Source organism: Hemicordylus capensis, chromosome 3 (genome assembly GCF_027244095.1).
Source record: "Hemicordylus capensis ecotype Gifberg chromosome 3, rHemCap1.1.pri, whole genome shotgun sequence".
In the NCBI taxonomy this organism is placed as follows: domain Eukaryota; kingdom Metazoa; phylum Chordata; class Lepidosauria; order Squamata; family Cordylidae; genus Hemicordylus; species Hemicordylus capensis.
Genome location: NC_069659.1, coordinates 300,675,283 through 300,702,953, shown reverse-complemented (window position 1 = coordinate 300,702,953; position 27,671 = coordinate 300,675,283). Strand labels below are relative to the sequence as shown.

The window sequence follows — 27,671 nt, the reverse complement described above, 5'->3', positions numbered from 1 at the left end:
CTGGCTCTGAAGCCCCCACTAGGACCATCATTCCACCCCATGTGGAGGAACAAGGACATTCTTTTGATTATATAGTAATTTTTGTCTTTCCCATTGCAGAAGCACAGTCTGTAAAAGTGAAAGTACTTTGAATGTTTTTTAGTGGCTAGAAAGAATTGCTCTCTCTTCTAGCCGTGAAGAGATTAAAAGGTGTGAAGTCCTTGTTTATTGATTGATTTGATTTGATTTGATTTCTATACCACCCTTCCAAAAATGGCTCAGGGCGGTTTACATTACAATACATTTTATTCCTGTTTAAAAGGTCTGTCTGTTCCTACAATGGGGAAGAAAAAAATTAATATAAAATCAAAGAATGTCCTTTGTCCTCCTCATGGAGATGGAATGATGGTCCAAGGAAGAGCTTCAGATCCAGAATGTTTTGTACAGTTTTGGCTTGAAACAACTCATTATTCATCATTTTTAGCCTTTTTAAAAGAAAAAAATTCAAAAATTCACCAAAAATCAGGGGATTCACCCATAGCTTTGAATAAAATTACAGAGTCCTGCCAATGTGAATCTCATGTGACAGAGTTCATAACAGTATGCCCATCCATTCCAGAAATATAAAGGAGGAGGCAAAAGGGTTATGCTGTTACCCCTTTTCAAGAAAACAACAAGCATATTCCTCCACATTCATTCATTCATTCATTCATTCAATTTACATGCTGGTGGAATGATGGTCCAAGGAGGGCTTCAGTTTCAGAAGTCTTTGTAAAGTTATGGCTTGAAATAAGCCAAATTTCAGCCATTTTAAATAAAACTTTCAAAAATGCAGCACATTCAATCCTCTGACCAATTCTCTTCAGATTCACTACAGGGGGCTCTGGACTCGTTCCCTACATGTATGGCAAGTTTCAAGGCTCTAGGACCAACCTGTGATTTTGGGTGCCCCCACTCCCGATATCCCCATTGACCTCAATGGAGGGGAAAGATCTGGATTTAAATTGATATCCAATATCACCAGAGCCCATAGAATCTGATATTGTCACATTCAGATTGGGTCGCATCCAAATCTGAATTTTCTGAATGTGCACAGGCCTATTCTCCAGAGAAATGCAAGTGAACTAGTCTTGCTACTGTTGCATAAGCACCTGGTTGAGGGCTATTTCAAATGTTACTTTTCAGTCATGGATCTTATTCCAGGAAATATCAGATATGTGTCAGTTTAGTTTCTGAGAGATGCCTCCCTCCCACCTCCAGTTAGTTAGGGGTGTGCACGGATCCACCAACTGCGGTCTGGCACGGGGGGGGGGGGGTACCACGCATGCAAAGGACTCCTGGGGGCTTTTTACAAGCAATGTCGGGGAAGGGGCGGCAGGGAGGTGTCCTGCCGCCCCAATTACTCTAAGGATTATGGGTGCCAGAGTGGGAAAGCGGCGGGAGGGGTAAGTAAACCCTCCCGCTGCTCTTAAAGGTACCCCCCCACCCAAACCGGACCGCCCAGGTTCCAAAAGAGTTTGGTGAATGAAACTGATATGGCGTTGAAGCACATCTAGTCATTTAAGTTGCACTGACTTTGATCTCGAGTCCTAAAATTCCTGTCAGTATCAAGCAAGGTCTGAAGCAGCCCCCAAACCTACTGCAGTCAGTGGAAATTTCCCCTTAAAGTGCAGTAATCTTTGGAGCAGAAGCAAAATGTCTGGTAAGCTCTTAAACGACCTGAACAATAATGTACTACTAGTAATATTTTATAGTCCATGTTGCTGAGCTATCGTAATGAAGAATTGACTTCACCGGTAATGTCTCTGTTTTTGCAGCGGCCTTTGAGACATTGCTTCGCTTTGCTGAGAACCATACAACTTCTCTGTTTGAGACTGTCTACAGATCTATGTCAAAGGAAGCAGCAGAGCCTGTCAAGGAGCTCTTTACGGACATCTCTCTCTACCTTTTGGGTGCTCAGACCACAGTAGAAAGTGCATTTTCCCGGTTCTTTGACAGCCTCTTCCCTTTGGTTTACAGCCGCTTAATAAACCCAGGAATTACAGATTTGTCAGAAGAGTATACGGAGTGCTTGAGACTAACACGGCAAGACATCAATCCATTTGGAGTCTATTCTAGAGAAGCAGTTACAGAACTGGCAAAGTCACTCTGGGCAAACAGAATGTTTAATCAGGCCCTTGGTATGGGCATCGAAGTGCTGAATGCTACTGAACATGCCACTTTGACGAAGGAATGCATCAGAGCACTAGTGAAGATGCAGTACTGCCCACATTGCCAAGGCCTGACGCTAATTAGACCCTGTGAAGGGTATTGCCTAAATGTAATGAGGGGATGTTTTGCCAGTGTATCTGAACTGGATGCTCAGTGGAGGGAATATATTTATACCCTGGAATATCTCACTAATGAAATGGCTGGATCTCGTGATCTGGAGCTGGCACTTTTGAGTATCCGGAATTCAGTCAATGAAGCCATTTTGCATGCACAGCTGAATGGACCACAACTGTCTGCTACTGTAAGTACTATATTCCTGCATTCTTTGGAAATTTCGGTCATGATTTTGCATGTTTGGATTTATTTCATTTTATTTTTGCTTACTGTTACTTAGCAAGGCTCTCCTCCCCTCCCTAGCTGGTCAATATTGCACAATTACTAGAAAGCTTACTAAGAGATTGTTTTTAAAAGATAATCAAGAGTCTCCTTGGGAAGTACTATTTATAAATTAGAATGTTAGTAGCCATGTTTGTTGCACAGAAGTAAAAAATACAAACACTTTAAAAATGGGCACCTCCTGTAGGAGCGGGATACACCCCTCACTTTAAAAAAAAGGATAATATCCTTTCTAATATTCTATAGTGAATGTTGTGACATAAAGGCATGTTTGTTAGTATTCTAGGGCTGTGGTATTCTGATATGTTACAGTATGGAGAATGGAGAGTAAGATAATAAAAAATGACTTTCCTCCTTCAACAGGCTTTTTTTAAAAACTTGCATTCAGTAAAAAAAAACCCTAAACTGAGGTACTGAAATACTTTTTTTTTTAAAGGCAGAAGTTAAAATAGTCAAATGTATTTGAATGTATTCAGAGTTTAATTGACAGCCTGAATACAAACCCATATTAATCACTAGGTTCTAAACTATTTGTTTAAAGTCATATCTTTCCCTCCAGAAAACTCAATTTATCTATCAAACATTATCAATATTATCAATATTATTAATCGAATATAATAATAATAATAGTTGTATTAGAGTTTATAATCAAGTGAGATTATGAGCGGAATAGGTACATTTAAACAAAAGTCTCTAGAACATTAATTTCAGTTCTCAAGACTTCGCTTACTATAGCTTGGATTCAACAGAGTATTTGTGTGAATGGAAGACCTTTCTGCTCACATAATGGGATCTGAGAATTCTGCCAGTCCGTCCTGCCACAGCTTCAGCTCCTCATACCACATCATTTGATCTGGAGGATCCAGAAGATCCCCTCCCACCAGGAGTGGTTTGTGGGAAGGTACAGGGTCTTCAGTAGGAGACAGGAAAGCCCTGTTATCTAAGGAGAGCACTGATCATGGCTCTTAAGATCCAGATAAATATTCTGAATATGTGCTAAGGATACAGTAATGATGAGTCCTTGAGTATTACAATATTTCTTGAATAAAGAATATTTTAAAGTGAAGAATACAATTATGCCAATGAAGTTTTCATCTTTTTTAAAATGCTGTGATTAAGAAAAACATAAATGACATGTCCTTTGCAAAAGATTGAAGTCTAGGCCAGAAAATACTGCAATGACTGAATGATGTAGCCAGCTCTACTTAGCATTTTTTTCAACATGACAATTGGGCTTCAAACAAGGATGAGGCTAATATACAAAAAAAAAGTAATGAAAAATAAATCACATGGATAGTTCTTTATTTTATTTTTATTTTTCAAATTTGTAGACCTCCCCAAACTTCCATCTCTGGGTAGTTTAGAACAACGTAAAACAGATTAAAATGAAAACCACTTAAAACAATTTAAAACATTTTAAGACCACAGTACAGATAAAAAGCTAGGGTGAAAAAATAAGTCTTTACAGACATTTAAAAAGTTGTCAGAGATGAGGAGGCTCTTATTTCAGTAGTGAGTGCATTCCAGAGTCTCCGGGAAGAAAAGAGAAGGCCCATCCCTTCTCTGGCTTATTGGGAGGCAGTGTTGTTCTTTTACTATAGGATTACTATGGTCTCTCCTAGATGGCCCAGAGACCAACCTGGCTTGTGTATACTTTATTACCTGCAGTTTCCAAACTGCATACAGAGGCAGCCCCACATAGAGCGCATTGCAGTCATCAAGTCTGGAGGTTACAAGCATATGTTTCACAGTTCTGAGTCATTGATCTCAAGAAATGAATGCAGCCAGGGGCGTATCTAGGGTGGGGCAGGCAGGGCACATGCCCCGGGCGCCACTTGAAGGGGGCGCCATTTTTTAAAATTAAAAAATGGCTGCCAAAAACAAAATGGCCACCGTGCTACAGATAAGAAAATTAAAAAATTAATATAATACAAGTCACTGTACACATATCTAGTTTGGCACTATGTACAGAGAATCAGGGCTTGTGAATACTGAGCTGAAGCTTATGAGCTAGGATTGTATTCATTTGCTCTTACTTTGCTTCTTGTGATAAGTGAGTTAAATGTGATGTCTTAATAATATTAATGGTGAGTTTATCTTTGAATCAGTGTGAAATCCTTACTATTAAGGCCCACTGAGAGTTCCTTGCTTTCCTTCTCTCATTTTAGCTGTCTTTCTGAAATACTAGAATATATTCCAAGCAGTGACATAGTTTACTCAGCATATCCTGGGGAAAGTCAAATTCTCCATTTATTTTAAAAACTTATGTAATAGTGATGCTACAATGCATAGTAGAGAATTAGACAGGCACTTCTGTTTAGTTTTCCAAGTACACCTCCACATAGTATTTGGGTATTTCATGAGCCCCAGCATTCTGAAATTTGTAATTTTCAACATTTTTTGGTCTGGCTATGTCCACTACTAAATAGTTTTTGAAATATTAAAAGATTAATGAGCTTGACTTGTATTTTTCAGCTGATATTATGGTAAAGTTATCTGAAAGATGGGTGTCAGATGTTTGGACAGGGGGCGCATTTTCAATGTTTGCCCTAGGCGCTATTTTCCCTAGATACGCCTCTGAATGCAGCTGGTGTATTAGCCAAAGCTGATAGATAGTACCTATGGCTACTGCCTCAACCTGGGGCACCCGGGGGATGTTTGGATCCAGAAGCACCCACAGACTGCATATCTGTTCCTTCTGGGGAAGTGTGACCCCATCCAGAACCAGCAGATCAAAATTGTCTCTTGAATTCCAACCTCATATTCTGACATTCAGCATTTCTGTGCTCAACTCTGGTTATTCTATAGCCTGAGATATGGAAGAAAAGCTAGCTCTGTTAAGAGTTGCAACTTCTCTTTAATAAAGAACAGCTAGAGTAGGGGTATGATCCCAATCTGGACCACAGAGTTTTACTCCCTGTGCCACTTTACTCCAGAAAATCAGTCATGTGCTGATTTTGTGTGTGTGTGTGTGTGTGTGTGTGTGTGTGTGTGTCTCTCTCTCTCACACACACACACACACACACCTGCTATGAAAAAATGATAGTGGGGGAAGGAAAAGGTTAGCCCCTTCCCCATTGCCCCAATCCACATTTGGGCTTCTTGTGGCTGTTTTTGCTGTTGTTTAAAAGTAGAAGAAGAAAGGAAACAAGAGAGAGGAAGTTGCCAGGCTTAAGCAACTTGTTTACAATTGCTTAAAATCTTAGGACCAAAGCTTAGTCCAAATAGTTTGTACCCAGATGACATAGAGTCGAAAATGTTAAATGTTTAGAACTGAGAGCAAAGAGGTCAAACTTAACAACTGTTTTGAGTTTAGAGAGTGAAAGCATAAACTGCAGACATTAAAAAAAAAGAATATGCACGTGATAATAGATTGAGATATAGTTTTATTTTTTCTCTGGGCATTTTTGTACATCCATATTCCACATAGCCACCACACTCCACACAGTGTAGCACTATAGACAAATTATCTGAAAGTTCTTTCTTGACAGAATTCCAGAACTCATTCAAGATCATGTCTAATTGAAAGAGGACCACCTTAAGTGGTGCAGAGGGGAAATGCTTGACTAACAAGCAGAAGGTTGTGGGTTCAAATCCCTGCTGGTATGTTTCCCAGGAAACACCTGTATCGGGCCACAGCGATATAGGAATATGCTGAAAGGCTTCATCTCATACTGCGCAGAGGAGGCAATGGTAACCCCCTCCTGTATTCTACCAAAGAAAACCACAGAGCTCTGTCGGCACCAGAAGTCTAAATTGACTTGACGGCACACTTTACTTTTACCTAATTTAAAGAAATGAGTGGGGGGGGGCGGGGGGCAGCACTAACATCCTTAACTTTCCTATCTCAGGCATGTAGATAAACTCTGTAACATCTCTCATTCATGATTTGATTGTGGATGAGCATGCTGACCTGGTATGTGTGACAGAGGGGGTGCTGGGGGGACAGCTCCATGGACATTGGCCTGTGCGGTCTTGCAGGGTTTGGTTTTGTCCCCCATGCTTTTTAACATCTACATGAAACCACCGGGAGAGGTCATCCGGGGACTTCAACTGAGTTGTCAGCAATATGCAGATGACACTCAGCTCTATCTCTCCTTGTTACCTGATCCTAGGGAGGCAGTGGTTGTCCTGAATTGAGGGGTGGAAGCCATGATGGGTTGGATGTGGGCTAATAAACTGAGACTGAATTTGGACAAGACGGAGCTAACGTTGGCCAGTAGGAGAGCCAATTGGGATGAGGAGATTCTACTGGTTCTGGATGGGATTTCACTCCCCTTGAAGGAACAAGTATACAGCTTGGGGGTATTGCTGGACCCAGCTCTGCTTTTGGAAGCTCTGGTGGAGGCGGTGGCCAGGGGTGCCTTTGCACAGCTTCGCCTAGTGCACCAGCTGCCATTTCTAGAGAAGGCAGATCTGGCCATTACCCATGCTTTAGTCATGTCACAGCTGGATTACTGTAACATGCTGTACGTGGGGCTGCCCTTGAAGAATATTCAGAAACTGCAGCTAGTGCAAAATGCAGCAGCTAGGATTTTATCTGGAGCTGCCAGCTGGGATCACATCACACCCTTTTTGAAAGAGTTGCACTGGTTACCAGTGTTTGTTTTTGGGTCCAATTCAAGGTTTTGACCTTTAAAGCCCTTAATGGTTTGGGCCCTGGATACCTAAGGGGCTGCCTGCTCCCAGGGGTTGCTATCCGCTTGACAAGGTCATCTGAGTGGGCTCTGCTCCGCGTGCCAACAATGAGTGAGGCTCTGCTGTCGTGTACTCGGGATAGGGCCTTCTCTGTTGCTGCCCTCACACTCTAGAATGCTCTCCCAGTGGCTATTCGCTCCTCAGTCTCCATCACAGTTTTTAGAAAGCGTGTTAAATCTTGGCTTTTTACCCAGGCTTTTATATGATTGTCTCTACTGCTGCTTTTTTGTATATTGCATTTTGTATGGTTATTTTAGGCTTGTATTTAAATCTTTAGTCAGATTAATGTTTTTATATTGTAGCTTAATATTTTATTTATGTTTTTTTATAGTCTTGTTTTAATTTTTATGTGAACCGCCTTGGGACTGTTTTAATGAAAGGCGATATACAAATTTAACAATCAATCAATCAAAAGTAAATATATAGCATTTCTTTGCTTTTTGTCAAGTTATATTTCTGTTTCAGGAATGTGTCTGTCTTATAAGAAATTCACTTCTGAAACAAACTGTGCACCTGGTGATATTCAGCAGTAAATATGAAGGTTATGGAAAGTGTCTTTCAATAAAAGACCCCTGCTGGTAGTTTTCATTTACCCAGAGGCAGCTTTAACTAACAACTGTGCTCTTTTCAGGAAACAGTTAACATTTTTTAAATAGCTTGGTGAAGGCTGTGCATTAACATAAAGAATTTCTTTTTAGCAAATTGAGCACTTGGCAATGAATAATGGAAAGTTGCCTATTTTTACTTTGCTGGGGGAAAAGGTTAAGTAAAGCATTTACTGTACTTAAGAGAAGTGCTAGTTGCACTTGCAAGCAAAAAGCGGGGGGCGGGGGGAGTGCTTTATGTTGAACTACAAAAGTCGACTATAGTGACTTTTTCAGTTTAAGGCAAGTGAGCTCCCTGACTTACCTGCTTGGTACATGTGAAAGGTTGCCATTAAGATATTAAACCATTCTCTTGCTCTGTGCATTTCTCTCTAACATACAGTGCCATTTGTTCAATGACGCTGGCTTCTGCCCAACTACTTCAGCTAATGTAGGTCCTCTATGGTCTGCAGCATCAGCAATCACAGTCATTATTTTTTGTTTCATCTGCTGGAATCTAATTTGTATGTCATATTAGGAATCCCACATGCTCAGTGCTGCCAGATTAGTTGATTTAGCTTGTTCTCTTTATTTATTTTCTTTATTTATCATATGTATATTTATATTCAAGACAAAGCACCCCCTTTTTATGTTAAATAAAATAAATTATGTTTAAAAATGTTAAATATACTGCTTGATATATACATCTCTAGGTGGTGTACATAATACAGATTACAATATAGAAATAAAAACAAACAATTAAAACACTTTCACAGAATAAAAACCATTAAAACAATTCACAAAGTGAATGCATTAAAATAATTCCACAGGATAAAAACAATTAAACCATTTTAAATTAATTGTAGTTAAAAGCCGGAGAAAACAGGTGTTTCTTGCCACCACTTTTGAGCTTTTTCTTTCTTGCAAGGATGTCTGTGGCTCAGTGGCAGAGCTCCTGCTGCTTTGCATGCAGACTGTCCCAGGTTCAGCCCTGGCACTGTTCCCTCTAACCGGGATTCCCAGATGTTGTTGACTACAACTCCCAGAATCCGTAGCTGCAATGGCTTATGCTTGGGGATTATGGGAGCTGTAGTCAACAATATCTGAGAATCCCTGTTAGAAGGAACATTAGGCCCTGGCTTTCCGGGGTAGGCCTTGGGAAGATGCCTTTCTGAAATCTGAGGCACTGCTAGCAGTTAGTGTAGGCAATACTGACCTGGATGGAAACAGATGATATGACTAAGGCAGCTTCCTATGTTCTCTTCCTTGGCATTGGTGTTCAGAATTTGAAGCTTGTGAGGCTTTTTCCTGTTTTATTCTATGGCACCAACCAACCACCATAGTTCACATATTCTTTGTTGGTTTCTTTTTCTGGATTGCTTGTTATGCCTTTCCCCAAAAGCTCAGGAGTGGATAATAGCACAAATACACAAAAGTAGCTTTATAACAACTTTCATACATAACTACTATCACTGTCTGAGCCTCTTTCATGCTAATTGGAGCATGTGCAAATGTTGCTAATGTGGACAGAATATGAAGGAGAAAATTAAAATGTGTTCTGGCCAGTGTAGGTTTAACATTTGCATTATTGACTGACTTAAGCACAAATCAATTTAGCCTTGCCTGCAACATGACTGAGAAGCATCAGTCAAAGAACACACAAACAAAACAGATGCTAACCCCTGCTAACTGGGCAAAGAGGCACCTTTTAATGTGGTAACTCTTTATTTAGCAGGGGAAGAGTCACCTCCAGTGACTGTTGCTGTTGCCTATCTTATGTTTCTTTTTAGATTGTGAGCCCTGTGGGGACAGGAATCCATCTTATTTATTTGTTATTCCTTTGTGTAAACTGCCTGAGCCATTTTTGGAAGGGCGGTATAGAAATCGAATTAAAAATAAATAAATAAATAAATAAAACATTTTCAGCTGACTCCCTACTGAATAAGGTTGTGCGTTCTCTTTTGTTTTCTGTTTTGTTTTTGGCCCGAATCCGAAACACTCCCATTTTGTTCTTTGTTCGAAATCAGCCAATCCCAATTTTCTTCTTTGTTCGAAATTGCAAAATCCGAATCCGATACTTTTTGGATTTTAAAAAATGGCCCCTGGGAAAAACTCATGGGCGGGGGTGGTAGTGCCCAATGGGTGGAAACTACCACCAAAATTTCAGAGGAATTGGGCAAAGGGCTGGTTTTTGGTGAATTTTTGAAGCATAGGATTTTTCCCATAGGGAAGAATGGAAGTTTTAGCAAAAGTATAGCTTCACGTTGTGGGGAAAGGGGTGGCCCAGAGCAGAGTAGGGTGGGTGGTAGTGCCCAGTGGGGGCAAGGAAGCTGCCAGAATTATTTCAAAGGAATTGGGCAGAAGGCTGATTTTTAAAGATATAATGGAGTTTGCGCATCTGTAAAGTACTTCCCCATAGGGAATGATGGACCTCCATAATTCCTGCCCCATAACTGCACTTGGGGGGCACCAGGGTGGCCCAGAGCAAGTGATGATGTAGAGCACAAAGGGTGCCAACCACCTCCATGGGTTGCTACCCCATGGGGTACTGGGTTCTGTTGTTCCTGAGATGTTTTGAGTGTAGATTCAGATTCTCTGGTAGCATATGAGAGTGGATTCATGGTTTGTCATTGAAAATCTCATATGCTACCAGAGAATATACACTCAGAACACCTCAGAAATAACAGAACCCAGCACCCCATGGGTTAGCAACCCATTGGGGTGGTTCGCACCCTGTGTGCACTACACCACCACTCACTCCAAGCCACCCCAGTGCCCCCCAGGTGGAGTTATGGATCTGCTGAAACCTCCATTATTCCCTGGGGGGGACGACCTTAAAGAAGTGTAAACTTCAACAATTCCTGAGAAATCACCCCTTTGCTCTGTTCCTTTGGAATCTGGGTGGCAGCAGGCACCCATTGGGGCACTACCACCTGAACCACTCTTCTGCCCCCAAAGCCCCCTTTCTGCCCCGAATCCACCCCAAATAACATCAACATCACACATCAACAACAGCAGAGTTTTGGAAAAAATCAGGCAGATTTCCAAAGGTCATGCACATCCACATCCCCCCCCCGTCCGAAATGCAATTGATCTACACACAACAGTGTGAAACAATGAAATGCACACTGCCCCACTGGCCAATGAGGGTAAACGCACACTGCCCCACTAGCCAATGAGGGTAAAATTTACCCTTAAATTTGCTTAAAAGGAATAAGGAGGCAATTGCCAGCAGATCAGCCCATGCTTTCACTGGCCAATCTGCGGGCTGGAAGGGCTGGAAATTCAAATGGATGTCAAAACTCAAAATGGAGACTGAAGGAGAAAAACTTTTTGCGATTGTAAAATGTAGCTCCAAAACAGCCGAAACAACAAAACATTTTGTATCCGAAACAGGGACTTTTTGTTTTGGCTACAAAATTTTCTGTTTTGAGCGTTGGGTGTTTTGTTTTGGCTACAAAACAGCCGAAATGGCCTGTTTTGTGCACAAAACATTTTGTATCTGAAACGAAACGCACATCCCTACTACTGAACAGAAACCAGCAGGTCCATAAAGGATGTGGAACCACCAGCTGGCTAAGAAGGGGGCAGGATTTGGGGACAGATGGCCAAAGTGTGAGATGGGGGAGATATAGGAAATATGGGTCCCAATAGCAGCAGGGACAAGGAGTAAGCAGTGGAGCCAGGGGAAAAGGAAAGTATGCTTCTTGGAGCAGGAAGCTAGGAAGCACAAACCCAAGGAAGGAGTGTAAACCAGGACTCATTCAATTATGAACCACACAGCTACAGTAAATTAGCCCAAAGATGAAGGTCTTGGAGTGCTTAAAAAAAGAGGTATAGTTGGATATCCCAGGGTATTTTAAAGACAATGATGGGATATGAAGAAAAAGAAATCTAGGGGTGTGGACTGTGGACAGGCTGGGGAAGCTTGAGGAGCAACTCCTCACTTGGGTTTTTTTGTGGGGAGAGCAAAGACATTTGCAATGGGAGAAAATATATTTTGGGGTGAGAGAGAAACTGTTTAATAGTTGGAGGAAGGAAAACAGTTTAGGGAAGTGAGAAGGTATGGGAAAAGATTGTTTACAGTTTTGCACTTAAATGGGGGAATTAGCTATTTTCTAGGATCTCTGGAGCATTCTGGGAAATGTAGTCCCACATACTCTATAGGGCAGAGGGTGGAGAACATGGATGTCTACAGTGGGGATGGGGCACTTTCCCCATCTTGCCCTTGCAAGAGAACCCTAAATTTAGAGAAATTTTTTAGTTCTAGCTTCCTAGAATGATAGAGTCATACACAGTGATCAGCTGTTAAAATACAATTGTTTTCCATTGCAGAACTGAAAGCTTTGGTTCCTTTGTCTTCTATGGAGACATGCTTACCTGTCTGCTAGCTTGAAGTACACATATTAAATGGGCATGTGTGGCGATCTCAGGGTGCATCCCAGGTATATATATAATGCAAGCAGTTTGGAATCATTCTTCCAAATATCAACTACTTATCTCTTTCTGTGATTCTCGCCTTTCCAATCTCGATGAGGTTTCCTTTTCCATGTTTTTCAATGGGAGAATTTCCCCACATATTCTGGGAAAGTAATGCATTTTTGTGGGGTTTGGGTTTTGTTGTTGTTTGGTAGTCTGGGTGAGGTCTGGAACCTACCTGCAAAAACTAGATAGTTGATTTCTGTACATTGGTCTGGGAATTTCATATGAGTGAGTGATGGTCAAGTGGCTTTAGACAGTTAGATCTAAGCATCTTTAGATAGGATAGATAGGAACATAGTGAGCTCCAAACTGGGAAAAGCTCTTTTATAGGATCCTCACAGTTTCCAAGCCCACAACCCCAGATTTCTGCTGGAGACTGAAAAGACATTGTTTTGCAGCTGTAACTGGGGTTCTGGAAGGTGGGGAAGAGAAGGAAAGGGACCAAGTATGACCTATACCTCCCAACAAGTCCCTATTTTCCCATTCACCTGAATGGGAAACTAGGGACACAGCAGGTATGTGACCTCTATAACTTAAAGGACATGCCTGATCTCTGGTTCCCCACCCCCACCCCACCTTGGGCCCTCTCTTTCACCCCCAACTTGACTGGGATCTTCCTGGGCAAAATGATCTGCCAGATCCACCAGGAAGAAATGCAGTGGGAGGGAAGTGACTGAAGAGGTTGTAGGTGGGGATGTGAAAGGTGGGGATGTGAAGACAGGGGACCAGGGGTCATCCTTAAGGCTTTGTGGGTAGAATTGTCCCTTTTTTCTTGTCACAGCGGGAGGGGGGGATCATGTTTGAAACTTAAACACATAGGTGCACACACACCATTTTCCATATTTATTTTATACTGGAAAGTGAGTGAAACTTCAAAAGAGCATGCTTGTCTTGTGAGCAGCACTTATTCCACTTGTGTCAGTTAGTGTAGCAGAGATTAAAAGGATTCTCTCACAACTCTCCATCTCAGGCAGGAAGAAAAACATTGTGCCAAAAGTAAGTCCCGCCTACATCACTAGATGATCCAGTTTTGAATGCTCTGCTGTTTACAATTCAAACTCTGTGGTTAAGGGAGGGAAACACCACTTTGCAATTCAGATGATCATCTAGTCACATCATAGTGACTATCCCATATTCTAAATCCTACATTACATCTAGTGCTTACATCAAGGGTAGAGAATGTATGGTTTTCCATGTGGATGATCATTTGTACATGGGTAGATGAATCTAATCATGTGTTGAAATTATCATCTGAACTGGCCGAATAACAGGTTTCTAGGCTGTAAATCCAGCAGCAGCTGTGTTAGAATGCTGTTTGTTCCATGTGCTCTAACACTACTTGTGTTTGACTCCAGTAAATCTTACAAGATCTGGACACCTACTGTATATGGTAGAAATAAATGTGTATAACACTTGTTAAGCATTATTTCTGCAGTCACATTTCAGTTTCCCCCAGTTCCTGGCTCCCCTAGACCCCCAGGCTCTCCTCCACTTGAACCAAGATGGAACCAGACTGCTGGTGTTTAAAATCAAAAAGGTTGCAGAGCAACTTTTAAAATGATACCTGGAGGATTGCCAACAGGAACTGTGTGGTAGCTCGTTTAGCAAGCAAAATCACCTAAGGTGCAAGGGTGCAAACCTTTCAGATAAATCAGAAGGGGACAGCGTAGGACCAGGAGTAGAACAGATGGAAACAAATGACAGCTGGTCAAAAAGATCAAATGACAGTGAAGGAGATAGCACTCGCCAATGCCTAGTAAGACTAGGTGTTTATATACCAAAGGAGTTTATATAGATGTTTATATAAGCATATAGTGTTTCTATACCAAAGCCAGAAGCCTCCAAGCCAAGATGGGCAAGCTGGAGTGCTTGGTTGCTAACGATAACATAACTATAGTGGGCATAATGGAAACCAGGTGGAATGACGAGAACCAGTGGGACACTGTTTTTTCTTGACAGAAAATCTACAGAAAGGACAGGGAGAAGCGGATTGGGGGTGGAGTAGCACTGTATGTTAAAGAACACACGCATGGGTTCTTGGGGGTAGCGCCAATGCAGCAGGAGGCTGTATGTGGCAGCAGAGAGCAAGTAAGGACCTATTCTACTCTTTTTAAAAAGATCCCGCTCACCACTCCCCTCCCTGTGGTGCCAAACTGGTTCAGGCCTTGTCCAAACCAGTTTGGCGCCAAACCTATGCACGGACCTCATTTCATGCACATCCCTCGCTGTAACAATGGGTAACTTCAATTACCCTCATATAGACTGGGCAAATTCACAAATTCATGAACAGGAATGCTTATCATTTTTAGATACTGAAATTCGAATTTGTGGAGGCTATGTGGAAACTAGGTGGTATAGGGAGTCCATAAAAAAGGAGATTTTAATGAATTGTAATATAGCACACCCTAGAATTGTAAAAGAACAGATAATTAAGAATGTAATACAAAGGGCTGTTGGTGTGTCATCTAGTGAACTCATTGTGACATATAGAAAAAAGGCTGAAAAGTTGATCCAAGTTAATGGTTATAAACTTCCATTACATAGGAGTGGGAGTGTTAATTGTGTGAAAGGCTTATTGTTTGAAGCACAGGGCAAATTTGATGTAACGAGAGAGGATGTTCTAAACTGTCTTGAAAAACTTAAAATTAACAGATCACCAGGCCAGATGGCATCCACCTAAGTGTTCTGAAGGAACTCAAATGTGAAATTGCTAATCTCCTAGCAAAAATATGTAACTTGTCCCTACAAGCAGGCTCTGTACCAGAGGACTGGAAAGTAACCAATGTAACTCCAGTTTTCAAAAAGAGATCCAGGGAGGATCTGGGAAATTACAGGCCAGTTAGCTTAACACCTATGCTTGGTAAATTAATGGAAAGCAAACTTAAGGACAAAATTGTTAAACCTATAGAAGGACAGGCCTTGCTGAAGGAGAACCATCATGGCTTCCACAAGGGCAAGTCTTGCCTCACTAACCTTTTAGAATCCTTTGAGAGTGTCAACAGGCATGTGGATAAAGGTGATCAGGTTGACATAGTATACTTGGACTTCCAAAAATCTTTGACAAAGTTCCTCACCAAAAGCTCTTGAGTAAACTTAGCAGTCATGAGGGGTACCACAATAAGGGGACTGGTTCGTGTGTGAATTGGTAATTGATTGAAGGACAGGAAACAGAAGGTAGGGATAAATGGACAGTTTTCACAGTGGAGGGAAATAAGAAGTGGGGTCCACTAGTGATCTGTACTGAGACTAAGCTCTTTAACTTGTTCATAAATAATCTAGAAGTTGGGGTAACCAGCGAAGTGGCCAAATTTGCAGATGACACTAACCAGGGTTTCTTAATCTTGGGCCCCAGATGATGGACTACAATTCTCCTCATCCCCAGCCACAATGGACATGGCTGGGGATGATAGGAGTTGTAGTCTATCAACATCTGGGGTCCCAAGGTTAAGAAACCCTGCATTAATCTATTTAGGGTAGTGAAATCCAAAACAGATTGTGAGGCACTTCAAAAGGTTATCTTCAAATTGGGTGAATTTGAAGCAACAAAATGGCAAATTTGAGGCAACAAATGGGGATTTTTATTTGAAAAATTTTATATTTAAAAACCCCCTCTGCCCAACTTACTGGGCTAACTCAGACAAATCACAAAGTTGCTATAGAGTAGACTAACAATTGTAAATTTTACATATTTAAACCACTAATAAAGGTAAATGAAGGAGAAGCTGAATGTGGTATTTATGGGGATCATGAGGGAATTCCTATGTATTCTTTCCCCCCAGAAAGAAGTGTTTGCTTAGATACAGATACAATATCATAATCCTTTGGCATTTCTTATGCTTTGCTTCTCAAGTAATGCATTTACTGCTGTAAACATGTTTTGTGTTGGCAGTCTTGGAGATTAGTTCTCTGGCCCCACTGATGGTCACAAAATACTGAAACAAACATTGTTTGTTTGCTTGCTTTAAATCCTTCATAAGCAAGTTTATATATAGAAGGAATTACTTTTGTGCTAATGGAGTCATTAGTTCTTCCATTCATCCAACTGAATGTTCTTAGAGAGGTTTTCAGTCCCAATTCTTTATAGCTGTAATCACAGAATACTTTGTGATTGACATAATTATGCCATCAACTTCTGCAATCTGGTTGCTGTATTCCCAGGGGATATATAAAAAATGTCTTAACATTAGACAGAGTCGGTTGTAAAGCTTTTGAACTGTGGGAAGCAAAACTGAAATGCAGAACGTTTTGAGCTATGAGTGGCAGCTTGATTTCTGTGTGTACCTTACTCTGAGGATACTCTGAATTAAGTTTAACATGCAGTTTCTCCCAGTCACTCTGGTTGTCCACTCTGGCTGGCTCTGTTTTGGTTTTCTTTTTTGGCCTTGCTTGGAGTATACAAAACACTCAACTGTAAAATTGTATGTTGGAGTCAAGTTGGCTCCCATTCATCATGCACTCCTCATTTGTTTAACCACCATACCACAGAAATTCTCATGGTATCCAGTTTGAAAAATGTATGTGCTCCAAGATGTATGTTTACACAGAATAAAATCCGTTTAGAATAAAATACCATTAAAAATCCCCAGCAGTTCATCAGTTAACTCTAACCCAGCAAAGTCAGCCCTACACTTCTGAATGGTATTGTTAAGAGGGTGCCCTTGGTTGATTTCAGAGATACAGACACATGGAAGCAGGTGGTCTTTGTTAGATGCCATTTAGGTTTTATCAATAAAAATGAACACGTTGAATTGTGCCTGGAAGACAACAGGAAGCTTCTGCAGACACTACTACTGCTACAAATATTTATATACAGTACTGATTTTCAACAAAAGTTCTCAAAACAATTTACATGGAATAATAATAGTAATAATAATAATAATGGCTGCACAAGAAAAAGCACTAAGAATAAATACAATAAGAGCAAAAGTAGAAAAATCAACAACAAACAGCAGGTGCCGCTTTTGTAAAGAAGCAGATGGAACAGTGGACCGCCTAATCAGCTGTTGTAAAAAGATTGCACAGACTGACTACAAACAAAGGCATGACAAGGTAGCAGGGATGATACACTGAAACATCTGCAAAAAAATTACAAGCTACCTGTAGCCAAAGATTAGTGGGACCATAAAATTGAAAAAGTTGTAGAAAATGAAGATGCAAAAATGTTATGGGACTTCCTAATGGATACTGAGTTTCAATATGAAATTTCCGAGATATCTAAAAGATCGTTTTTGGGTGACCAGCTGAGTGGATTTAATTTGGCCCTCTATCTCCAGGTAGTTACGATCCCTGAATATAGACAAGCCATGACGCTGGCCAGGTTAGATGTTCTTCCGTCTGCAGTTCTATTTGGCAGATATGCAGGAATTCCTTTGGCAAATCGTGTATGTCCTTGTGATAAGGGCTGTGTTGAAACAATAGCACATGCCTTTTTACATTGTAGTTCTTATGATGAAGCCAGAGGAAAGCTACTTTCTCCCCTCCTGATAAATTTTAATGGAAGAGCAGATGATGTCTTATTGAGGTTTTTATTTTCTTTATGTGATGAAGATAAAATTAGAACTGTGGCTAAATACTGTTATATTCTTTGCAAAACATGTGCTAATGTTTAGTTTATGTTTGTAATGTCTGCATTTGTAAAACTGCTGGTCAAGGACTGAATAAATATTATGTTTGTTTGTTTGTTTGTTTGTTTGTTATGGGACTTCCAACTACAAACAGACAAACATCTGCCACACAATACACCAGATATAACTGTAGTTGAGAAGAAAGAAAAACAAGTTAAAATAATCAACATAGCAATACCAGGGGATAGCAGAATAGAAGAAAAAGAAATAGGAAAAAAATCACAAAATACAAAGATCTAAAAATTGAAATTGAAAGGCTGTGGCAGAAGAAGACCAAAATAATCCCATGGTAATTGGCACCCTAGGTGCAATTCCAAAACAACTTGAAGAGCACCTCAACACCATAGGGACCACAGAAATCACCATCAGCCAATTAGAAAAAGCAGCTTTACTGGGAACAGCCTATATTCTGCAACGATATCTGTAATAATAACAGCAACAATATTGACAATAAAATTCAGCCATCCCAGGTCCTTGGGAAGGACTTGATGTCTGGATAAAACAAACCAGTCAATAACACCTGTCTGACTGTGTAAACAACAACATAATAATAATAGTAATAAGACGGCTCCCTGTCCCAAAGGGCTCACAATTGAAAAAGAAATATAAGGTAGATACCAACAAGTGCTGGAAAGAAGCTGTGCTGGGGTTGGATAGAAGTAGTTGCTCTCCCCCTGCTAAATATCAGAGAATAATCACCACTTTAAAAGGTGGTGGAACACTGGTATAGCATGCATGATCCCAGCTGGTGAAAACATATACTGAGATTGGATCTGGATTTTTTTGCATTTTGACTTATCTGTTCTTTGCCTTAAATGGGATCAATGAAATCCGAATAGAACTAGAGAGGGAAGTATGAGAAAACAAAGTGTTGTGACATGGCAAAAGAAATGTCATTTTTATAAAGCTTGAAAACAGAACCAAAGCCCAATCTGTGGTAACAGTTGTAAATAATTCAGGGCCACTAGGTGGCACTGTGTGGGGAGAAAGGGAAGGTTTGGAAAGGGAAGATTAAAGTTAGTTTCTGTTTCAGCTCCACATGGTGTCCAGGCTCTTTGTTATCTCCACATGATGTCAGAGTGGGGAATAACTGTTTAAAGGGCACTGCAGACTTCTTTATGGAAACAGGGAGACACAGAATCTAGTCTACTAACCCTGTAGGACAACCAGCTCCTGCTCCTGTTTCTGCATAGTACAGCTCCAGCCACCTGAGAACAGAGGCCTACCACTGAAAAAGTTTGGCCTACAAGGACTTCCAAGGGGGAGTACAATCCAGCCTCTACCACTCTTTGCTGCAGTCATGGCCACCTCATCCTGCTTCCAAGTAACTCCCCTGCATTAGTTGATTTGAAACACCCTGAAGCCTGGCTTCTTTGGATAAATATATTTCAGAAGTTTGCCCAAACTTCTGACCTGGATAAACAGCCTGAAGAGCAACAAGTGAATACCCTTTTGTATACTATGGACTCAGCTGCAGAGGACATAATTATTTCTAAGGGACTCACAGATGACCAGATGAAACATAGCAAAAGGAGCATGTGACAAACACTTTTTACCCTGGTGTAGTGTTATTTTTGAATGGGTTTGCTTTCATTCACATAAGCAAGAGCCTGGGGAATCTGTATCTGATTTTATCATGGCTCTATATGTCCTGATCCAACATTGTGGATATGGAGCAATGAGGATATAGCAATGAGGATATGAATTGTGGATTGTAGATATGGAGCAATGAGTGAAGAATTCATCAGGAACAGATTGGCGATAGGGCTTAGAAACAGCAAACTGTCAGAGACACTACAGAATGACGCAAATCTCACCCTAGAGACAGCCAAAGCTAAGGCTCTCCAGTCCAGGCTTCCTACATAAAAGACCCTCCTCCTGTTTGAAAATGATTTCAAACAGGAGACCACAGTCGAAGCTATGGAGGGTAGCAGAAAGTCATCCTAGATGCCACACATAAATAACAAACCCAGATTCCAGCTAAAAAATCCAAGATGCCAACAGGGATGGGGTTCAAAGGATTTCTGAAAGCCAGGGATGCAAAAGACTGCCTATGGTGTGACAAGTCGCCTCGCAGGAGGAGAGAGTTTCCTGCTCATGATACAATATGGAGGAAGTGTAGAAAAATAAGGCAATATGCTGAAGTATGCACTATGCCACTCTAAAACAATGCTTGCAACAGTATCATAAGAAGAGTGAACAACTTAGAAATAGCTTTCCTGGGCTCCATTGACAGAGACACTCCAACAGAACCACCATGGACCACCATCATTACTATAGGAGTCCTACAAGTAGAATTTAAAATGGATCCTGGGGCAGATGTAACAGTGATCCTCCTCTCAATATATAGGAACTTACAAGCACTGACACTTCAAGAACCCCACAAGATATTGAAAGGGCCAGTCTTGGCTAGATGTGAAAGGAAATTTTTACACTACTGTACTCTCACTATATCTAATTTTTACACTATATACTGTACTCTTACTGTACTGAGACACTGTATCTCAAGAGAGATACCTAGTGGATGGCCTCTGGATGCTTCTTCTAGGCCACCCAGCAGTCAAGGCCCTAGGCTGCTGAAGAGGGTAGAGAGTATTACAGCGAACTGATCCAGCTGCAGACATCCAGAGAAGATTCCCGAAACTGTTCCAGGGCCTAGATAAACTGTAGGGTGACTATAAGATTGAACTTAAGGACAATGCAAAGCCCATTGCCTTAGTAACACCATGCAGAGATTATCTGCCCTTATTGCCCAGAGTAAAGGACAAACTGGAATGCATGCAAGAGATGGGTGTCATTTCAAGAGTAGACATCCCAGTCGACAGGTGTGCAGGCATGATGGTGCTGCGCAAACCAAATGGGAAAGTTCGGGTCTGTGTTGATCTTACGAGACTCCATGAAAGCATCCTCCGTGAACAGCATGCCCTTCCTTGTGTGGAACACACTTTAGGACAACTTGGTGATGCAATTTTTTCTCCAAACTGGATGCCTAATCAGTTTTTTGTCAGATCCCACTGGATCCTGAATCTGCTTTATTAACTACATTTATCACACCATTTGGACGCTTTTTCTTTCATCTATTGCTATTTGGCACTTCTTCAGCACCTCAGCACCTCCAGAAATGGTTGTCCCAACTCCTGGAAGGCCTTGAAGGGGTCCTGTGCCAATTGGATGATATCCTCATTTTTGGATCCACACAAGCATAGAATGATCAATGACTCCATGCTGTCCTGAAATGGATTGAGATCTCTGGAATCACTCTTAATGATAAATGTAAGTTTTCAAAAACAGAAATCAAGTTCCTGGGCCAGATTATTGATTATACAGGGGTTCGGCCAAATCTAGGAAATGGCCGTGCAATTGCCCTGATGTCAGAACCTTAAAACATCAGTTACATCCACAGTTTTGGGGCATGGTTACTTACCTGGGGAAATTTCTACCTCATTTCGCAGCGAAATCAAAACTACTGTGAGACCTCTTAAGCCCCCAACAATCATGGCATTGGGGTGAGGCACAAAGAATGGCTTTTGAAGAGATTAAAAATGTCCTCAGTGTAACCCCACTTTTGGACCTCTACAATCCAAATAAAGCCATCAAGGGTCTCGGCTGATGCCTCTCCTTACAGCTTAGGGAGAGTCCTCTTCCAGGAACACATTGTTGGGGTGCAAAATCCTGGACGAGCTGCCACTGAGGATCCAATGCTTCCGCATCCATGTGGTTTCATTTTACAATCTCCCATGTACCTGGATAGAATCTCACTTCAGCTGATGCCCTCTCCAGGGCTCCACTTCTTGAGATGTGACCAGAGGACCACGCTCAAGAGCAACTTTTCATTGATGAGTTTGTTGCCTCTATTCTAAAATCGCTGCCTAGAATTGAAAGATGTCTGCATGATTTGAAACTCAAGCAAGAGGCAGATGAGACTTTATGCCATGACATCATCCACTGCCAAGAAGGCTGGCCCAAAAAAGCTAAATCAGATGCCTCCTTACATCCATATTGGGCAGTCTCTGCGAGACCTCACAGTAAACCAGGGCCTTTTATTGAAAGACTCCAGACTGCTAATTCCTGCCTTCTTACAGCAAGACGTTCTGCACAAATGAAATGAGGGACATCCTGGAATCACAAAATGTAGAGCATGAGCCAAAATGCCTGTGTGGTGGCCAGGGCTGGATACACCGCTCCAAAAGTGGGTTGAATGTAGGGGTGTGCAATTTGGATTTTCGGTGATTCGGTTCAGGACCTGAACCGAATCACCCCTGTTCTGTTTTGTGCCCGAATATGGGCCACCTGAATCACCCTTGATTTGGTTTGGATTCGGATTAAATCTGAATCCGAATCCGAATCGATTTGGGGGAAAAAGGGTCCCAGGGGCAAAATATTGGGGTGGGGTGGTAGTGCCCAATGGGTGGAAGCGACCACCCCAATTTCAGGGGGATTGGGCAAAGGGCTGATTTTTGCGGAATTTTTGAAGTTTTAGTGACTTTGGGGCAGTTCGGGGGCATAGCATGGGATCTGGGGGAAAAGAGTAGGGTGGGGTGGTAGTGCCTAATGGGTTCAGGCTACCACCCCAATTTCAGGGGGATTGGGCAAAGGGCTGATTTTGGGGGGATTTCTGAAGTTTTCGTGTCTTTGGGGCAGATTGGGGCATAAAGTGGGGCCTGGGGCAGAAGAGTGGGGTGGGGTGGTAGTGCCTAATGGGTGGAGGCTACCACCCCAATTTCAGGGGGATTGGGCAGAGGGCTGATTTTTGGGGAATTTTTGAAGTTTTGTTGTCTTTGGGGCAGATTGGGGGCAGACAGTGGATCTGCCCCAAAAGAGTGGGGTGGGCTGGTAGATAGTGCCTAATGGGTGGAGGCTACCACCCGTCCCCAATTTCACCCGTCCCCTCAGAAGTTTTTCTGAAGGGATGTTATTCCCTTATTTTCTGAGGTGTGAGTTCTCATTCTATGATAGCAAATGAGATTTTTTTCAGTTAAACAACTCTCATGACCCCACTTTCACTTTTTCACACTCTCATTTACTGAATATGATGAATGGATCAATCTAGCACACTGCACCTTATGAAGAAAAACCTCAGAAATTCACCAAAATTCAGCCCTCTGCCCAATCACCCTGAAATTGGGGATGGGTGGTAGCCTCCACCCATTAGGCACTATCTACCAGCCCACCCCACTCTTTTGGGGCAGATCCACTTTCTGCCCCCAATCTGCCCCAAAGACACCAAAACTTCAAAAATTCCCCAAAAATCATCCCTCTGCCCAATCCCCCTGAAATTGGGGTGGTAGCCTCCACCCATTAGGCACTACCACCCCACCCCACTCTTTTGGGGCAGATCCACTTTCTGCCCCCAAACTGCCCCAAAGTCACTAAAACTTCAAAAATTCCCAAAAAATCAGCCCTTTGTCCAATCCCCCTGAAATTGGGGTGGTATCCTCCACACATTGGGCACTACCACCCCACCCCACTTTCTGCCCCAATCTGCCCCAAAGACACGAAAACTTCAGAAATTCCCCCAAAATCAGCCCTTTGCCCAATCCCCCTGAAATTGGGGTGGTAGCCTGCACCCATTAGGCACTACCACCCCACCCCACTCATTTTGCCCAGATCCCATGCTATGCCCCCGAACTGCCCCAAAGTCACTAAAACTTCAAAAATTCCCAAAAAATTGGTCATGAGCCAAATCACCCGAATTTTTTGGCCCTGAAATTCGGGTGATTCGGCTCGGCCCCAAAAAATATCAGGGGGCATCGGGGGTGATTCGGTTCAGTCCCGAATCACCCAAAATTGCTCGTTTCGGGCACAGATCAATCTGTGCCCGAAATTTTTTGCACATCCCTAGTTTAATGCTGTGATATCTGTGCCAGAATGCGAACCAATCCACCAGAACCACTTAAGCCCTCTGTCCTCCCAAGTCGACCTTGGCAAAAGGTTGGAACTGACCTTTTTTACCTTGATTACAGCTCATATCTTGTACTGATAGACTACTTTTCTAAATTTGTTGAAGTAGTGCTACCCAGCACTACTTCTCAAGCAGTCATCAGTAAAATGAAGTAAAGTCTGAGTCAAATGGGCTGCAGCTAATTCAACGCAAATTGCTGAGCACAGCACTCATAACTTGTTCTTGGAGTATTCCAAAAGTCCAATAGCCAAAGATGGACATATAAGATAGATCTTATTCCTTTTTTTTTTTTGCTTTGAACGTCTCTGTCTCAAGAAGAATCTCATAAGGTTCAAATGCTAGCACCTGATAATCTAAGCTGATTTCACCTCTGTACCATTTGTTTTTCCTCTGCTGTGCCTGGTTATGGCATTAGGTGTGTGCACGAACTGCTGTTTGAGCACTGGTTTCCCCCTGCAAACTAGGCAAAGAGGCACCTTTTTAACATGATGATTCTCTTTATTTACTAGGAGGAGAGTAACTGGCCCTATTCACCCCTGGCACACTACCTCTTGTTGCTGGTGTCTGTCATGTGTTTCTTTTTAGATTGTGAGCCCTTTGGGTACAGGGATCCATTTTATTCCTTCATTCATTCGTTCGTTCATTATTTCTCTATGTAAACCACTTTGGAATCTTTTGTTGAAAAGTGGTATGTAAATATTTGTTGTTGTTGGATTGGCACAATGGGGAGGGGAGCGGGAACTTTAAGAAAGAGGAGAGCAGGTTCTTAGATGCTCTCCACTGCCCCATGCAGCTTCCTGCTGGGGGCACTCATTCCAAGTACCCCTGCATGGCACCAGCATGCATATGGCATCCGTGCATGTGTCAGTGCCATTTCACAGTTTCTATCAGGGAAGTCCCATACTTCCTGCAAGGTTTCAGTGTTCATTTATACAGAGGCCTCATTATAACTTGTCAGTACTAAACAGCTTTGGACAGAGAGTAAATTACATCCTCCCTCCCTGAGTGGGATTAAGATGACTTTGTGAAAAGAAAAGCCAGACCATAAGAATCGATCTTGACAAAGATATAAAGTAAAAATTAATTGTAGAGAAGACATCTGATATACTTTGGCATCCGACAGGCTAGTAATTCAAAATTATCAACAATATATTGCATCCAATTACAGCAGAAAGAAATCATATATTATTTTTTGGTCATTTTATTAAAATATGTTAATTTCAAGAAGCTGCATGGATAAAGTAATTCTTGCCTGGATTTCTTGGAGCTTAAAGAGGCACTCTGAATTAAGCAAGGTTTGTAGGTGAAGCAATATCTATGGTAGTAGGAAAAGTTATAATTTTTTAATGAAATCTTTATTATTCAGGGATGGCAATATTTATTATCTTCAACTTCTAATATGGTTGAGATTTGAGAGTAATACTTCAGGTAGGGTTGTGCAGGGTATCTATAATCAAGCCAAGCCAAGAACCTTACTCCTGTCTACAAATGCAAATGACTACAGGAGTAAAAAAGTGTATTAACTGAATGAATTTAGGATCATCATCATCATCACTGTAGTGGGCAGCCAGCCAGCAATTATAGGGTTAACTGAGGAAAGGGGTTTGCCTTGATTGACATTAGGTAGACCTGAGGGGATGACCCCATCGGTTAGCAAGTTGGGTGGGTCTAAAGGGCTCCTGGGGTCTTCTGGGAAGAAGAGAGTAAGAATGTGTATGAACTGGTTTAGAAGCCCTTTTACTGACCTCCAAACCGGTTTGAAGGTCCGGCAGCTTGGCCAGTTTGACGGCAGGGGGGTTACTTTTAAGGAGCAGGGAGGGTGTTCTTACTCCCTGCTGCATTTTTCCTGATGGCGCTGTGTTTAAAAACAGTCCCGCGGGGCAGCAGCATACCTCCTTGATGCCCTGGTGTGTGTCAGACCGGAAGTGCCTGGTGCACGTATGCACATTGCCCACAGTCTGTATGTTGTGTGGGCAATGTGCACACACATTGCACATTGTATGTTGTGTGGGCAATGTGCACACACATCCTGGTTTAGATTCAGAAAATGACAAAAAGTTATAATCGTTATAATAAAGGCTGCTATTCAGGGAGCAAAATCGTATTGTCCATAACAGTCATTTTGAGGAAAACAGCCTGGGAATGCGGAGCTTCAGATAGATCATACAACTGGAGACTAATGAACAGCAAAGCTTCAATTTATTTGAAAAGGAAATAGCCATCATGTGAACGATATAGCTTTGTGCAGGGTGAATTAATAGTGACAAAGAGTACTTTCCAGTCAGTAATGAACAATTTGATTCAGTTGGTCAAACTGCGTCATGAAGCACTGCTGAAGGCTTTGGGAGAAGACTAAAAACAAAGTCCACGCACTTCTTTCCCTTAAGCATACCAAGTCTTGACAGTCACCATGTGCTGGCAACAAGGGGAGTAACAGCAGGAGAGAGGGCATGCCCTCAACTCCTGCCTATAGGCTTCCAATGGCATCTGGTGGGCCACTTTGTGAAACAGGATGCTGGACTAGATGGGCCTTGGGCCTGATCCAGCAGGGCTGTTCTTGTGTTCTTAGGTAAGTGTAGCAGCCAATCACTCATTAGGTATTTCCAATAAAATGGCATATTCCATCATGAATTTGTTGCAAGAGAACATAATTGTTGAACTGAATTATGTGTTAGAAAGGAAACTTCAGTATAAATTTGTTTTGAGAGTGTTTCAGTTGTATTCTTCAATTTTCTCCCATAGTCAGCCCTGGCTGATGCTCAGCCCTGATGTGAGAAATCCAAGTTTGTTGGTTCAAGATTTACTATAGTACCAGTCCCTGAAAAATTACCTCCTCCAACAATGGAGATTCCCAGCACACAACAGGAAAGCTAACTTGGCTGATGAGTTCACTAAATGATGACATTCAGGATACAGGAAGCAATTTTATCCTTGGACCGCAAGTCCATTGATTGTCAAAATAAATGTTCATGAGGCCAAAAAGCCTGTATCAAATGGGTGGATGAATGCCTCCTCCCTGGTCGACCTACCAGGTAACAAGATAAACAAATAGCAGATGTGTTAGTGCATTTGATTGAGGCTGGGCTTTACATTTGTATACTAGAAGTTTTAGTGGTTCTAGCATTTTGGAATTTTTGACACTTCTCTTTGTTGTGGTAAATTGTTGGTCTTAGAAATTAAGAAGGCATCAGACAATGAATCTAGAGTGTTGCTGGGTTGGAGTCCAGTCCCTGATGAAATATGCAGTTCCAGCATATTGGCAGCTAGGCTGCTTGTTATTCATTGTAAGGCGCCTAGCGATGGGAGTGTTAGATGTTTGACAGCATTGAATAGATTCCAGTCAGCCATACAAACTACCTCCAGTCAAGTGGAAAGGACCATAAAATTGTTTTAGCATCAGCTAATTCTCTTGCTTCTTTTTGGTCTTCTTAACTGTTTGGTTGCCAACAAGATTCATTGCCTAATACAGTCAGTATTCTTATATTTATTTTGTGGGACATGCGTATGTCATATCAGCTAGTCTTCTGAAGTGAAACTTTTAAAATATGACATTCCATCCTTATGTCCTCGCAGCCTAATGGATTGAAAGTCAGAAACAAGGAATTTTCCTGCAAATACTGCTGTTGTGCCTTTATCCTGTTCTTCTGACACATTGTGATTTGGAGAATCATATACTGTAATTTTGTGAATTTACTTCCAGTTTGTACATAGTTTCATTTGATCTCATTCCCTGCATAATACATTGTCTGTTCTGTTTCTCTCTTCCTTCTAATTTCTTTATCTATCTTTAGACTC

At 41.7% G+C, this 27,671-nt stretch overlaps 1 protein-coding gene across 2 annotated transcripts in view; it reads left to right on the top strand.

Moving 5' to 3' along the window:
- LOC128350372 (glypican-5-like) overlaps positions 1-27,671 on the top strand; it is a 710,193-nt gene that overhangs the window by 179,145 nt on the left and 503,377 nt on the right. For both annotated transcript variants that reach the window (XM_053308595.1, XM_053308592.1), the window contains exon 3: positions 1,797-2,491. In XM_053308595.1, the coding sequence (XP_053164570.1) occupies positions 1,797-2,491 (695 nt within the window). The remainder of the gene's footprint in view (positions 1-1,796; positions 2,492-27,671) is intronic.